We start from the raw sequence: 15,420 nt of genomic DNA on the forward strand, positions 1-15,420 counted from the left end.
TGTCCTGAGCCAAATCTGGCATGTTACAGGATAGGCTGCCTATGAGGGACATGTGTCTGACACCATCCAGCCACAGTGGAAGAAACATCCCACCCAGTAGCCTTCCTGTGGATGCCTCAGCACGAATATGGATAATGGCTGCCTCTGGAAATCATTAAGCCATTTAAGGACATGTGATATGCTCATGTGATCCTGGACTCCATCTTGAGCCAGTAACTTTCCACAAACTGGGCTGTGAGCTTTGTTTGAGACACGACATTTCCAGGCATATAGCAGAGGATATAAAAGACTTCTGAGATATCTCCATTTTGCCTCTTTCCTGCCCTGATTCTCTGGACTATAGATTGACAACAAAAAGGAGCATACTGAAATATGGAATGGGGCCCTCCCAATCTTTTGGAAGTTACCAGAGAGACTTTACAAGCCAGCAATCTATACTATCATTGCTACAAACCTGATATAAGGCCTTTGCAATTTTTTGTATGTGTATGATCTGTTAACCATTATTAACTCTATTTTTCTTTCTTTTATTATTAAACCTTTAGTTTTTAGTCACTGAAGGATTGGAATTAGCATGGTTATTTTTAAGATCTGAGTGATATATCGACCTGGCTAAATGGCTGATCTCTTGAGATTAGACCGGGGTAGCCAAACTGTGGCTCATGAGCCACATGCAGCTCTTTTACCACTGAAGTGCAGTTCAAGGGATTCCCTCACACACTCCCCCCATTATCCACCTACCAGATTGAGGGGGAGCTCAGGATCTCTGCCTTGAAGCAGGGTGGTGGGGTAGGGGATTCTGCCCAGAGGGGAGGAGAGTCTTGGGGCTTCAGCCCCATGGGGCACACCTGCCAGGGCTCAGGGCTTCAGCAGGAGTGGGGCTGAAGCTCTAAGTCCTGTCAGGCACCTCCCACGGGACTGAAGCCCCGAGCCCCGACAGGTGCATCCTGGCTCTTAAACTTCTGAAGATTGTCATATGTAGCTCAGAGGTTCAGTAGGTTTGACCACCCCCGGATTAGATGGACCCTATATTTGATGAAATTGGTTTTCAGTAACCACTCATCATAGAGTCCAATGTCTGGGTGGTGAGACAATGGCTGGAATGCCTAAGGAGACAGCATTTTTGACTTCCCGTTAACTTCTGTTTCACCACACTGGTTTACTTTTGTTACTGACTTGGTATAATCTAGTGAGATAATAACCACCAGTTTTGGGTGAGTCTGCCCTATTTTTCAGCAGTTTGTCCTGAATCTGGCATTCTCAGCTGTGACCCACTGAGGCACGGTGACAGATGGTCGTAGAAGCATCAGTTATGTGCAATCTGAAGTCTGTCCAGGTGGATTCAGCATCAGTGTACTCTAGCAGGGTCTCAAACTTGTTCAAGATGTCAGCTACATAGGGTACGTCCAGACTACCCGCCGAATCGGCGGGTAGTAATCGATCTATCGGGGATCGATATATCACGTCTCGTCTAGACGCGATATATCGATCCCCGAACGCGCTCCCCGTCGATTCCGGAACTCCACCAGAGCGAGAGGCGGTAGCGGAGTCGACGGGGGAGCCACGGCCGTCGATCCCGCGCCGTGAGGACCCGAGGTAAATCGATCTAAGATACTTCGACTTCAGCTACGCTATTCACGTAGCTGAAGTTGCATATCTTAGATTGATTTCTCCCCTCCCCCCCAGTGTAGACCAGCCCATAGTTAAGTCACGTTGCTCAAATGAGCCCACCTTACCAAGTGATCCAGTTCGGCCTACGTAACTGATGTGTCCCCATCATTATTTTTCCATTCCATCAATTTTTTTGTGTCCTCTGCAAACTTTACCAGTAATGTTCTTGGAGAAAATACAAAATCACAGATAGACATTGAATAGTATTGGGCCAAAAACACATCCCTGTGGGACCCCATAGTCCAGAGGTGGTCAAACTTACTGACCCTCCGAGCCGCATATGATAATCTTCAGAAGTTCGAGAGCCAGGCGTACCTGCCAGGACTTGGAGCTTCTACCCTGCAGCACGGTGGGGGCGCTAGGGGCTTCAGCCCCACAGGAGGCATCTGCTGGGGCTTGGGGCTTCAGCAAGAGCGGGGCTGAAGCCCTGAGCCCCAGCAGGAGCCTCCTGTGGGGTTGAAGCCCCTAGACCCCTCTCCTGGCTGGGCAGAGGCTCCTAGTGCCACCATCCTACTGCGGGGCAGAAGTACCGAGTCTCTTCTCCCCCCCCCTTCCCCGCGCACCATGGGGGGCTCCGCAAGCCGCACTCTAACTGTAAAAGAGCCACATTTAGCCACCCCTGCCATAGTCTATTCCCCAAATTAGCACTATCCAATATCAATAAAGCACATGTTAAATGGATTAAGAACTGACAAATCTCAAAGTAGTTGTGAAAGTTGAATCATCACTGAATGTGTGTGTTTCTAGTGGGATTCCACAGGGAGTTCAAGGCTTCATGCTATTCAGTATTTTTATAAAGAGTCTAGAAGTAAATAAAAACTCATTAGTGATTTAAAGAAAAATTGACACAAAGATTGACAGTGACAAATGAGGACAAGACAGTCATACAGGAGTCATCTGGATTGCTTATCAATCTGGGTCCATTCAAACAAAATGAATTTTAATACAGCCAAATGCAAGGTCCTCCACCTAGTAACGATGAATGCACACCATACCTACAGAATGTGGGACTGTATCCTGGAAAGCAGTGACTGAAAAGGATTTTAGGGGTCATAGTGGAAAAACAACTCAACATGAGCTCCCAGTGCAATGCAGTGGCAAAGTGGCTTAATGCAATCATTGATATATAAACAGTGAATAGAGAGATAAAAATCATCTCTGTATATGGTATTGGCGAGACTGATACGAGAATACTGCATACAGTTAACTTTTCCCAGCATACTTTTTAGAGAGTTGCCACCAGAAGAGAATGTAGAGAAGAGCCACAAAAATGACTTGAGGGCTGGAAAAAATGCCTTACAGTGCAAGACTTAACAAGCTCTATCTGTTTAACTTACCCAAAAGAAAACTGAGAGACGATGTGATGCTTTTGGGAGCAATCCATGCCAGAAAGGGGTTCATTCAACACCTGCCTAGCAACTTCGGGTGCCTTGTATGCTATGCTGCTGTGGCTCACAACTGTGACACCAACAGCTAGCATACAAGGATGAAGGTCTCACTCTGGCTTGCACTGCCGGGGGCCCTCAATAACCCTTCTAACTCCCTGTTCTTCCCAAAAACATTTTTCTGCCGTGTTCAACCTCTCAAAACTGTAACACTCTTAAAACCTTATCAAATTTGCAGCTGGTTAGCTTAACTCCAATTGACACACTGTCCACTTCAGTACACGGCTCTGAGTTGGTTTATAGTAAAAGTAAAATGAGTTTAACAGAACACAGATTTACCTGATACCATGTAGAAGGGGAATAAGTATAGAAATGGTTACAAACAAAAGAAAAAATAGACTTAATAAACTAAAGTCTTTTGTTGAAAGTCATTTTCTCACCACAGTCATTCTTCCAGCAGACTGGCCAGGCTTTAGCCAGGATCCCTGAACAGAGAGCTCAAAGCACTTCATTTCTTTGCCTCAGGTGAAGGATAACCCAAAGCCTCTTTCCCAGTTACATATAGTCCCCAAATTTCAGTGTCCTGATGTCAAGAGCCTGGAAAGTCCCCTGAGGTTTGTCTCTTCTGTCCTCCAGGGGGGCAATGCCATCTTGATCAAGGTTTCTGCTCTCCCCCCCACCCCCGTGAGTTCCCATGTGATGTTCCTTGTTGCAATTTTACAGTGCAAGTTAAATCTTTCCCCCACCTGTGAACTGACTGCTTTGTTTACATGCTGATGTATCTCAATTGTCCAGGGCTTGCTCAGCAGATGGGGAATTCACAACCTTTTGTCTAAGAAAAAAAATGTGTATCAGCTTTTCCTGATATGCCTGATTTAGACATATTTTAGTCACATATTTCCAGCACATCTGTGTAATTCTTTGCAGGTTAACCATACATCCATCATACAAGAATATTAATGATCTTTGAGTTACTAGTTCTCCAATGATGTATTACAATGCACTGTTGCCATGTTATTTATTTAGAAGGTGCCTAGGAAGCAGTGAGCTGGTCAGGCCTGTTGAGACTGCTACATACCAGGTGGTACCTTGCCCTCTGGCACTGGAGTGCTCTTAGGGTCACAGATGACTTGATGACCGTGTACAAGTACCTTCAATGGAAGAAAATACTGGATATAAAAGTTTTTCAGCCTGTTGGAGAAAGGCATAATAAGAACCACTAGCTGAAAGCTGAAGCCAGATGGATTCAGATCAGAAATAAGGCAAAAAAATTTAAGTGAACTACTAGAACAAACAGCTACCACAGTAAGTGCTGGATTTTCCATCTCTTGAAGTCTTCAGATCAAGAATTGGATGTCTTTCAGGAAAATATGCTTTAGTCAAACACAAATTATTGGGTTCAGTACAGGGGTAGCTGGGTAAAATTCCATGGTCTGTGTTAAACAGAAGGTCAAACTAGGTGATCTAATGGTCCCTCTGGCCTCAAAATCTGTGATTCCCAGCTTACAACTACTTCCTGAGATCTGTCAGTGAACCAGTTCTTAATACAATTAATATGGGCTAAATTGACTTTTTGTATAATGTTAATTAACTTTTTTTATCAGAATGTCATGCAGGACTAAATCAAATGCCTTATAGAATTCTAAGTATATTATGTCAGCACAGTTATCCTTTATCAGCCAAATTTGTGATCTCAGAAAAAATATCAGGTTTCTTCGACAAGTCCCCTTTTCCATAACACCTTGATTAGGTATGAATTATGCTACTGAGCACTCAGAGGTTTAGGGACACTGGAAGCATGGGGTTTTGACTATCATGGCTAATAGCTGTTGATGGACCTATCCTCCATGAACTTACCTAATTCTTTTTTGAACCAGTTATACTTTTGGCCTTGACAACATCCCCTGGCAATGAGTTCCACAAGTTGACTGTATGCGTTCTTTCTAGAAGTACTTCCTTATGTTTGTTTTAAACCTGCTTATTAATTTCACTGGATGACCCTTCTGGCTCTTGTGTTATGTGAAGAGGTAAATAACACTTTCTCCACATTATCCGTGATTTTTATAGACCTATATTGTGTCGTGTCTTTTATAAGCTGAACAGTCCCAGTCTTTTTAACCTATCATTGTATGAAAGCCGTTCATATGCTATTTTCTGTCCTATTATCTATCTGTTTTCTAATGGTTCCTAACATTCTGTTAGCTTTTTTGACTGCCGCTGCATATTGAGTGGATGTTTTCGGAGAACTATCCACAAAGACTCCAAGATCTCTTTCTTGAGTGATAACTGGTAATTTAGACTCCATCATTTTGTATGGATAGTTGGAATTATTTTTTGCAATATTCATTACTTTGCACTTATCAACACCAAATTTATTCTTCCATTTTGCTACTCAGCTACCCAGTTTTGTGAAGTCCCTTTATAACTTTCACAGTCAGCTTGGGACTTAACTATCCTGAGTAATTTAGAATGGTCTGCAAATTTTGCCATCTCACTATTTACCCCTTTTTCCAGATCATTTATGAATATATTGAACAGCACAGTCCAGATCCTTGGGGGACCATGCTACTTACCTCTCTCCATTGTGAAAACTGACCATTTATTCCTACCCTTTGTTTACTATATTTTATCTGGTGACTGATCCATGAGGACCTTCCCTCTTATCCCATAAATGCTTACTTTCCTTAAGAGCCTTTGGTGTGGGACTTTGTTAAAGGCTTTTTGAAAGTCTGAGTATGCTACATCAACTGGATCACCCTTGTCCACATGCTTATTGACACCCTCATAGAATTCTGATAGATTGGTGAGACATAATTTTCCTTTACAAAAGCCATGTTGACTGTTCCCAATAAATTATGTTCATCTATATGTCTGAAAATTCTGTTCTTTATTCTAGTTTCAACCAATTTGCTGGTACTGAAGTTAAATTTACACCTCTGGAGCTTTTTAAAAAAATTGGGATTGCATTAGTTATTCTCCAGTCATCTGGTACAGAGGTTGATTTAATCAATAGGTTACGTACCACAGTTAGTAGTTCTGCAGTTTCATATTTGAGTTCCTTCAGAACTCTTTGGTGAACACTATCTGGTCCTGGTAACTTATTACTGTTAAATTTATCATTTAGTTGCAAAACCACCTCTATTGACACTTCAGTCTGGGACAGTTGCTTATATTTGTCACCTAAAAAGAATGGCTCAGTTTGAGAATCTCCCCCATGTGCTCTCCAGTGAAGACTGATGTAAAGAATTCATTCATCTTCTCTGCAATGCCTTGGCTTTCTTGAGTGCTCCTTTAGCACCTTGATCATCCAGGGGCCCTACTGATTGTTTGGAAGGCTTCCTACTTCTGACGGACTTAAAATTTTTTGCTGTTAGTTTGTGTCCCCTTATCTAGTTGCTCTTCTGATTCTTACTTGGTCTGCCACCTTATACTTTTACACTTGATTTGCTAGAATGTATTTTTCTCACTAGGATTTAATTTCTACTTTTAAAAGGATACCTTTTTGCCTCTAACCACCTCTTTTACTCTGCTGTTTAACTATGGTAGGATTTTTTTGGTCCTCTTACTATTTTTTTTTTTATTTGGGGTATACATTTAGTTTGAGCCTCTATTATGGTGTTTTAAAATAGTTTCCATGCAGTTTGCAGGCATTTCACTCTTGTGACTGTTCCTTTTCATTTCCATTTAACTAGCGTCCTCATTTTAGTGTAGTTTCCCATTTAGAAGTTAAATGCTACTTTGGTGGGTTTATTTGGCATTTCTCCCCTCTACAAGGATGTTAAATGTAATTACCTTATGGTTGCTATGGAGCAATTTAGCTATAGTCGCCTTGTGGACCAGATCCTGTGTCCCCTTGTGGGTTCCAGGATAAACTGCCCCAACAAGCTGAGTTTAGAAATTTTATCTCTGCATCCCTTCATGAGGTGACGTACCCAGTCAATATGAGGATAGTTGAAATTCCCCATTATTGCATTTTTTTGCCTTTTGTAACCTCTTTTTTTCCTGCTTGTTTCACATTTTCAACACAGTTCTGCAATTTGACATGGGGGGGGGGGGTCACAGCCCACAAGTATAAATTCACACAGGCATTTCTCAAAGAATAACAGTTACTGGTTAGTAACCTTTCTGTTTCCTTTCCCTACATCGGGGTAGGCAACCTATGGCACGCGTGCCGAAGGCGGCACACGAGCTGATTTTCAGTGGCACTCACACTGCCCGGGTCCTGGCCACCGGTCCGGGGGGCTATGCATTTTAATGTAATTTTAAATGAAGCTTCTTAAACATTTTAAAAACCTTACTTACTTTACATACAACAATAGTTTAGTTATGTATTATAGACTTATAGAAAGAGACCTTCTAAAAACATTAAAATGTATTACTGGCACGCGAAATCTTAAATTAGAGTGAATAAGTGAAGACTCGGCACATCACTTCTGAAAGGTTGCTGACCCCTGCCCTACATAATAAAGGGTAAACAGTAGCAGTGCACAAAATCCCACTATCCAGGGTGCACTTTTATCACAGGTATTTGTGGCTTTTATTACTTCAGGGAAAGATATCAGCTGTCATCCCCACCCTTGAATCAATCATAAGCATCATGCTACTGCAGGCTGTGGCTGCAGTAAACACTGTGGAAGAGCAGAGGGCCCGCTGGGAGAGGAAACGTAGCCGGACAGCCAAGGAACTGGTGGAAACGGAGCAGAAATACCTGGAGCAGCTGGACTTGGTGACCACAGTGAGTATCAGGGCTTCCTCATGATGTAGTGACACCCTGATGTGTGGGTGTCCAAGGGCTAGTAGGTCCCTTTTTGCCATCCCTCTTGTGAGGGGTTCCCCCCTGGGTGCCACCTGGTACTGGGGTATCACTGAGCCCTCTGACTCTCCAGCCTGGGCTCCCTCTCACACTGCTGCTGTGACAAGCTGCAGACCCACTCCCGTTCCTACCACCAGCATTAACACAGGTAGAAACAGACCCAGCTGCAGTTCCATGCAGGCTTTCTGACCAGCCACTGCATGAATCAACAATAGAGAGGCTACAGCCAAGATAACCTCCAGCTCCCCAGGCATGCACCCCCTTCTGGAGTATAAACCCTAAATTATACCATCTTGCGCTGCACACGGAACTGTACAGCGTAACCTCCTACAGTTCGCCCCTCCCTCAATGTGGAGAGGAAATACACCACCTCCTGCCTCTTGAGCTAAGATTCCCAAGCACTTCACTCCAAACTTACTGGTTTAGATTAAAACATAAAATAAGTTTATTAACTACAAAAAGATAGATTTTAAGTGATTATAAGTGACAGCAAACAGATCAAAGCAGATTACCTGGTAAATAAGCTTAGTTTGCATTTTTGTTTAACATACTAGAAGGCTAGGAGTTGAATTAACAATCTCTTACCCTGACTGATGATACAAGCAGGCTTGCAGATTCTCAAGGCACAAGCTGCACTTGTTTTGCAGCTTGGGATCCCCACCCCTGGTTCCAAGTCCTTTTCTTTTGGAGGCTTCTCTTAGGTGTTCAGTTGTGTGGGAGTGAAGAACAACCGATGATGTCACTCCCTGCCTTATATAGCTTTAGCATATGGCCGGAACCTTTTGGGGAAAAAACATTGGTATACATAATGGAGTTCCATGTCATGTGGCCTGGTCACATGCGCTTGCATACCTTGTTGAATCATAGCAGCCATTATTTACAGGCTGTCTGGAGCATTCTCAGGAAGGCTCACCTGGTGGGGATAAGCTTCTCCTAAGGCCTATTGGTCTTCCTAATGGCCCATTACCTAGAATAGGCCCTTCACAACCAGCTATCTAGACTGGAAGCATTTTGCCTAGTGAGTGTCACCCAGGTGTGACTGCCTGTGAAATATAGACACATTGTCAATATTCATAACTTCAGATAGAAAAATGATACATTCATACAGATAGAATAATCATATTCAGCAAATCATAACTTTTCCAATGACCCCTTACATGACCCATCTTGTACAAAATGCATCATAATTATGCCATAATTATATCGTAATAATATTATGTTGAATATGGGGTGTAGAGTCATACCCCCATTCTTCTGTCTTGGTAGGGTCATACTGGAGGTCACACAGCAGCATTCTGACTGCCTTTTTCATAGAGTAGGAGGCAAACTCTTGCTGTACGCTTTCTTTGGGATTGAGAAGTGTTTGCTTAATTTGCTGAGGTTTGTATGATTTCTGTGTGGCTAGATTGATAGATTATAAAGCTAGAAGGGACCCTGATGATCTCTGATTTCCTCTGTAACACAGGCCATAGGACTTCCCTGAACTAAGTTCTGTTTAAACTAGAGCAGTTCTTTTAAAAAATAAATCTAGAAAATCAAATCTTGATTTTTTGTTTGTTTGTTTTAAATGCCAACGGTAGAGAATCCACCACAATCCTTGGTAATTTGTTCCAATAGTTGGTTACATCCACTGCTAAAAATGTGCCCCTTACTCCCAGTCTGAATTTATCTAGCTTCAACTTCCAGCCGTTGTTTTACCTTTTGTCTACTAGATTGAAGAGTCTTCTATTACCAAATTTCTGTTCCCCATGTAGGTACTTATAGACTATGATCAAGCCTGTCATAGTGTGCCTGATCCATTTAGGAGGAAATGGGACCTGTCCCCTGTGGCTAAGTAGATACTTCTGTGGGTCCAGTTTAGCTATTTGAGTACACCTTGGGCTAATTAAATTGAAGTTATCAGTTCCAGCTGGGGAGGGCCAGGAGCACGTTCTATAAAGAGGAAATAGGAAGAGAAGGGCTGGAGAAGACCCTCTCTGGGGTTAGAGAGGCAGAACTGTTTGGAGCAAAAGCTCAGGCAGGGGCAGCTGGAAAGGGTTCCCAGAATCTCCCAGAGGAGACAGAAGCCCACACAGGGTGGTTTGTAGCTGTTTGGGACAATGGTTTAAACGCAGGGTAACAAGGACTGTTTAAGTACTGCATTTGTCAGGGGACACCATGAAGGGGAGAATCTGGCATTCCTCCATTGGCAGCCAGAGTGCCAAAAGGCTTAAGAAGGGTCTGGATGAACAGCCAGTGATGAGAAGTCACCTGAGATCATTTGAAGTTGTACCTTTTTGAGTTTTTTGTTAAGATTATGGCTTGGGGTGGGACTAGAACTCTGTAAACCAGTGTTTCTCAACCTTTTTGTGCTGGCAACCCCCTTTGGACTTAAAAATAAATGAATTGTGACCACCACCCCCATTAACACTTGAAAAAATTGCAACCCTCCCCCAACTTTAAATATCAGTAAGTAAATTATTAATAATACTTGGGCTGGCGTTAGGGGGTGGCAAGCAGGGCAATTGCCTGGGGCTGTACGCCAAGGGGGCCCCGCAAAGCTAAGTTACATGCTTAAGCCCTGGGCAACAGGGGGCTGAAGCATGTAACTTAGCTTTGCAGGGCCCCCTGTCACATGGGGCCCTGGGCAATTGCTCTGCTTGTCACCTCCTAACGCCGGCCCTACACTTGTGACCTCCCCTCCCCCCAACCCACTGTAAACCCAGTGTTTACAGCAGAAACACTGCTGTAAACCAATAAAGGACCTAGAGTGCTTTCTGTAGTGATTTGTGAAAGTTGCAGAGATGCATACCTGCCATTAGGGGTATCAGGAGGCTTCAAACTGTTAAAAAGTTGCCATTTAATCTTCTCTTGAAGTTAAAAAGGTTGAGCTCCTTGAGTCTTTTGCTGTAAGGCATGTCTTCTAATCCTTTAAACATTCTTGTGACTCTACTCTGGACCTTCTGCAGTCTATCAACATCCTCCTTCAATTGTGGGCACCAGAACTGGACACGATATTCCAGTAGTGGCCACACCAGTGCCAAATACAAAGATTAAAAATGCTTCTTATACCAACTTGAGATTCCTCTTGTTTATATAATACAAGGATCATATTTGCTCTTTCGGCCTCAGCATTGCAATGGGAGCTCGTGTTCAGCTGATTATCCACCATGGCCCCCAAATCCTCTTCAGAGTCACTGCTTCCAAGGATGAAATCCCCTATCCTGTAACCATGGCCTGGACTCTTTGCTCCTAAATGGATAACTTTACATTTAGCCACATTGAAACACATTGTTTGCTTGCAACCAGTCTGCCAAGTGATCCAGATAGCTCTGTATCAGTGACCTGCCCTCCTCATTATTTACCACGCCTCCAATCTTTGTGCTATTTGCGAACTTTATCAGTGATGATTTTGTTTTCTTCTAGTTCATTATTAAAAATGTTAAATAGTTAAGGGCCAAGAACTAATACCTGCATGATCTAACTGGAAACATAGCTACTCAATGACTATTCCCCATTTACGATTGCATTTTGAGACGTGTCATTTAGCTATCAGAGGGGTAGCCGTGTTAGTCTGGATCTGTAAAAAGCAACAAAGAGTCCTGTGGCACCTTATAGACTAACAGACGTATTGGAGCATAAGCTTTCGTGGGTGAATACCCACTGCATCTGACGTCTGTTAGTCTATAAGGTGCCACAGGACTCTTTGTTGTCATTTAGTTAGTTTTTTTTTAATCTATTTAACATGTGCCATGTATATTTGTATATCATTCTAGCTTCTTAATCAGAATATTGTGTGGTACCAAGTCAAATGCCCTACAGAAATCTAGGTCTATTACATTACATTGTCAAGAACCATGTAAAATCAACCTAACGTCCTCCTTTGACAGAGTAACAAGCCTTGAAGATGGGGGAAGCAGTAGATATGAAATATCTCGACTTCAGTAAGGCTTTTGATATTGTTTCACATGACCTTATCATAAGCAAACTAGGGACATATAGCCTAGACCAGTGGTTCTCAACTGGGAATATGCATACCCCTGGGGGTACGCAGAGGTCTTCCAGGAGGTACATCAACTCATCTAGATATTTGCTTAGTTTTACAACAGGCTACATAAAAAGCACTAGCAAAGTCAGTACAAACTAAAATTTCACACAGACAATGACCTGTTTATACGGCTCTATATACTATACACTTAAATATAAATACAATATTTATATTCCAATTGATTTATTTTATAATTATATGGTAAAAATGAGACAGTAAGCAATTTTTCAGTAATAGTGTGCTATGACACTTTTATATTTTTATGCCTGATTTTGTAAACAAGTAGTTTTTAAGTGAGTTGAAACTTGGGGTATGCAAGACAAATCAGACTCCTGAAAGGGGTACAGTAGTCTGGAAAGGCTGAAAGCCACTGGTCTAGACAATCCTTCTATAAGCTGGGTGCACAACTGGTTGGAAAACCGTACACAGAAGTTATCAATGATTCGCAGTCAAACTGAAAGGGCATATCAAGTGGGGTCCCGCAGGGGTCTGTCCTGGGTTTGGTTCTATTCAATATTTTCATAAATAAGTTGGATAATGGCATAAAGAGTACACTTATAATACTTACAGACAATACCAAGCTGGGGGCGGCAGATGGGAGGGTTACAATAATTTTGGAGGACAGGAATAGAATAATGACCTTGACAAACTGGGGAAATGATCTGAAATAAATAGGATGAAATTCAGTGAGGAAAAGTGCCCAAAACTCAAAAGGTAATAATAATAACAAAATTTTTTTAAGTACATCAGAAGCAGGAAGCCTGCTAAACAACCAGTGGGGCCCCTGGACGATCGAGATACAAAAGGAGCACTTAAAGACGATAAAGTCATTGCGGAGAAACTAAATGAATTCTTTGCTTCAGTCTTCACGGCTGAGGATGTTAGGGAGATTCCTAAACCTGAGCCGTCCTTTGTAGGTGACAAATCTGAGGAATTGTCACAGATTGAAGTGTCACTAGAGGAGGTTTTGGAATTAATTGGTAAACTTAACAGTAACAAGTCACCGGGACCAGCTGGCATTCACCCAAGAGTTCTCAAAGAACTCAAATGTGAAATTGCAGAACTATTAACTATGGTTTGTACCCTGTCCTTTAAATCAGCTTCTGTACCCAATGACTGGAAGATAGCTAATGTAATGCCAATATTTAAAAAGGGCTCTAAGGTGATCTCGGTAATTACAGACCGGTAAGACTAATGTCAGTACTGGGCAAATTAGTTGAAACAATAGTAAAGAATAAAATTGTCAGACACATAGAAGAATATAGATTGTTGGGCAAAAGTCAACATGGTTTCTGTAAAGGGAAATCATGTCTTACTAATCTATTAGAGTTCTTTTGAAGGAGTCAACAACCATATGGACAAGGGGGATTCAGTGGACATAGTGTACTTAGATTTCCAGAAAGCCTTTGACAAGGTCCCTCAACAAAGGCTCTTACGTAAATTAAGTTGTCAAGGGATAAGAGGAAAGATCCTTTCATGGATTGAGAACAGGTTAAAAGACAGGGAACAAAGGGTAGGAATAAATGGTAAATTTTCAGAATGGAGAGGGGTAACTGGTGGTGGTCTCCAAGGGTCAGTCCTAGGACCAATCCTATTCAACTTATTCATAAATGATCTGGAGAAAGGGGTAAAAAGTGAGGTGGCAAAGTTTGCAGATGATACTAAACTGCTCAAGATAGTTAAGACCAAAGCAGACCGTGAAGAACTTCAAAAAGATCTCACAAAACTCAGTGATTGGGCAACAAAATGGCAAATGAAATTTAATGTGGATAAATGTAAAGTAATGCACATTGGAAAAAATAACCCCAACTATACATACAATAGGATGGGGGCTAATGTAGCTACAACTAATGAGGAAAGAGATCTTGGAGTCATCGTGGATAGTTCTCTGAAGACGTCCACGCAGTGTGCAGCAGCAGTCAGAAAAGCAAACAGGATGTTAGGAATCATTCAAAAAGGAGATAGAGAATAAGACGGAGAATAGCTTATTGCCCTCATATAAATCCATGGTACACCCACATCTTGAATACTGCGTACAGATGTGGTCTCCTCACCTCAAAAAAGATATACTGGCATTAGAAAAGGTTCAGAGAAGAGCAACTAAAATGATTAGGGTTTTGGAACGGATCCCATATGAGGAGAGATTAAAGAAGCTAGGACTTTTCAGCTTGGAAAAGAGGAGACTAAGGAGGGATATGATAGAAGTATATAAAATCATGAGTAGTGTGGAGAAAGTGAATAAGGAAAAGTTATTTACTTGTTCCTATAATATAAGAACTAGGGGCCACCAAATGAAATTAATGGGCAGCAGGTTTAAAACAAATAAAAGGAAGTTCTTCTTCACACATTGCACAGTCAACCTGTGGAACTCCTTGCCTGATGAGGTTGTGAACGCTAGGACTATAACAGGGTTTAAAAGAGAGCTAGATAAATTTATGGAGGTTAAGTCCATGAACAGCTATTAGCCAGGATGGGTAAGGAATGGTGTCCCCAGCCTCTGTCAGAGGGTGGAGATGGGTGGCAGGAGAGAGATCACTTGAACTGTTAGGTTCACTCCCTCTGGGACACCTGGCATTGGTCACTGTCGGTAGACAGGATATTGGGCTGGATGGACCTTTGGTCTGACCTAATATGGCCATTCTTATGTGCACAGTACTACATTTAGGAAGAAATAATCAATTGCACAAATACAAAATGGGAAATCACTATATAGGAAGGAGTAGTACAAAAAGGATCTGGGGTCATAGTGAATCACAAATTAAATATGAGTCAACAATGTAATACTGTTGCCGGGAGGGGGGGGGAAGGAAGGTAAATATCATCCTGAGATGTATTAGCAGGAATGTTGCGAGCAAGACATGAGAAGTAATTCTCCCCCTCAACTCAGCACTGATAAGATCTTAACTGGGAGTACTGTGTCCAGGTCTGGACAGCATACTTCAGGAAAGATGTGTACAGATTGGAGAAAGTCCAGAGGAGAGCAACAAAGGTCTAGAAAATATGACTGATGAGGAAAGATTGAAAAAAAAAAAAAAAAAAAAAAGAGAAGACTAAAGGGGAACATAACAGTCTTTAAGTACATGAAAGGCTGTTATAAAGTGGAGCGTGATAAAATTTTTCTCCTTATCCATTGAGGACAGGACATAAAATAATGGGCTTAAATTGCAATAAGGGAGTTTAGATTAGATATTAGGAAAAACTTCCTAACTGTAAGGGTAGTTAATTAGTGGAACAAATTAACTAGAGTTGTCATTAAAGGTTTTTAAGAACAAATTAAACAAACACCGTCTGGACAGTCTAGATAATCCGGCTTCAGTGCAGGGGACTGGAGTAAATGACCCATCGAGATCCCTTCTAGTCCTATGTGTCTATGATTTTATGATTGCCTTACCTTTATCAGCCAAACTTAAACCAGTGTCCCTAAATCCAGTATTAATTATATTCCTTTAATTCTTTAACAATCGAATCCTGTATCACCCATTGCTTTTCTTTTCCTGGAATCTATGTTGGGCTGACACGCCTAT

The 15,420-nt window shown here is 41.9% G+C and overlaps 1 protein-coding gene across 2 annotated transcripts in view; it reads left to right on the forward strand.

Annotated features, from left to right (window-relative positions):
- The window catches only part of ARHGEF39 (Rho guanine nucleotide exchange factor 39), a 75,628-nt gene that overhangs the window by 16,861 nt on the left and 43,347 nt on the right, over window positions 1–15,420 (forward strand). For both annotated transcript variants that reach the window (XM_026658262.2, XM_026658263.2), the window contains exon 2: window positions 7,606–7,791. In XM_026658262.2, coding sequence (XP_026514047.1) covers window positions 7,654–7,791 — 138 coding nt within the window. In that variant the 5' untranslated portion in view covers window positions 7,606–7,653. The remainder of the gene's footprint in view (window positions 1–7,605; window positions 7,792–15,420) is intronic.

The sequence above is a fragment of the Terrapene carolina genome, unplaced genomic scaffold (assembly GCF_002925995.2).
Source record: "Terrapene carolina triunguis isolate 2854851 unplaced genomic scaffold, T_m_triunguis-2.0 Scaffold422, whole genome shotgun sequence".
NCBI classification, from domain to species: Eukaryota; Metazoa; Chordata; order Testudines; family Emydidae; genus Terrapene; species Terrapene triunguis.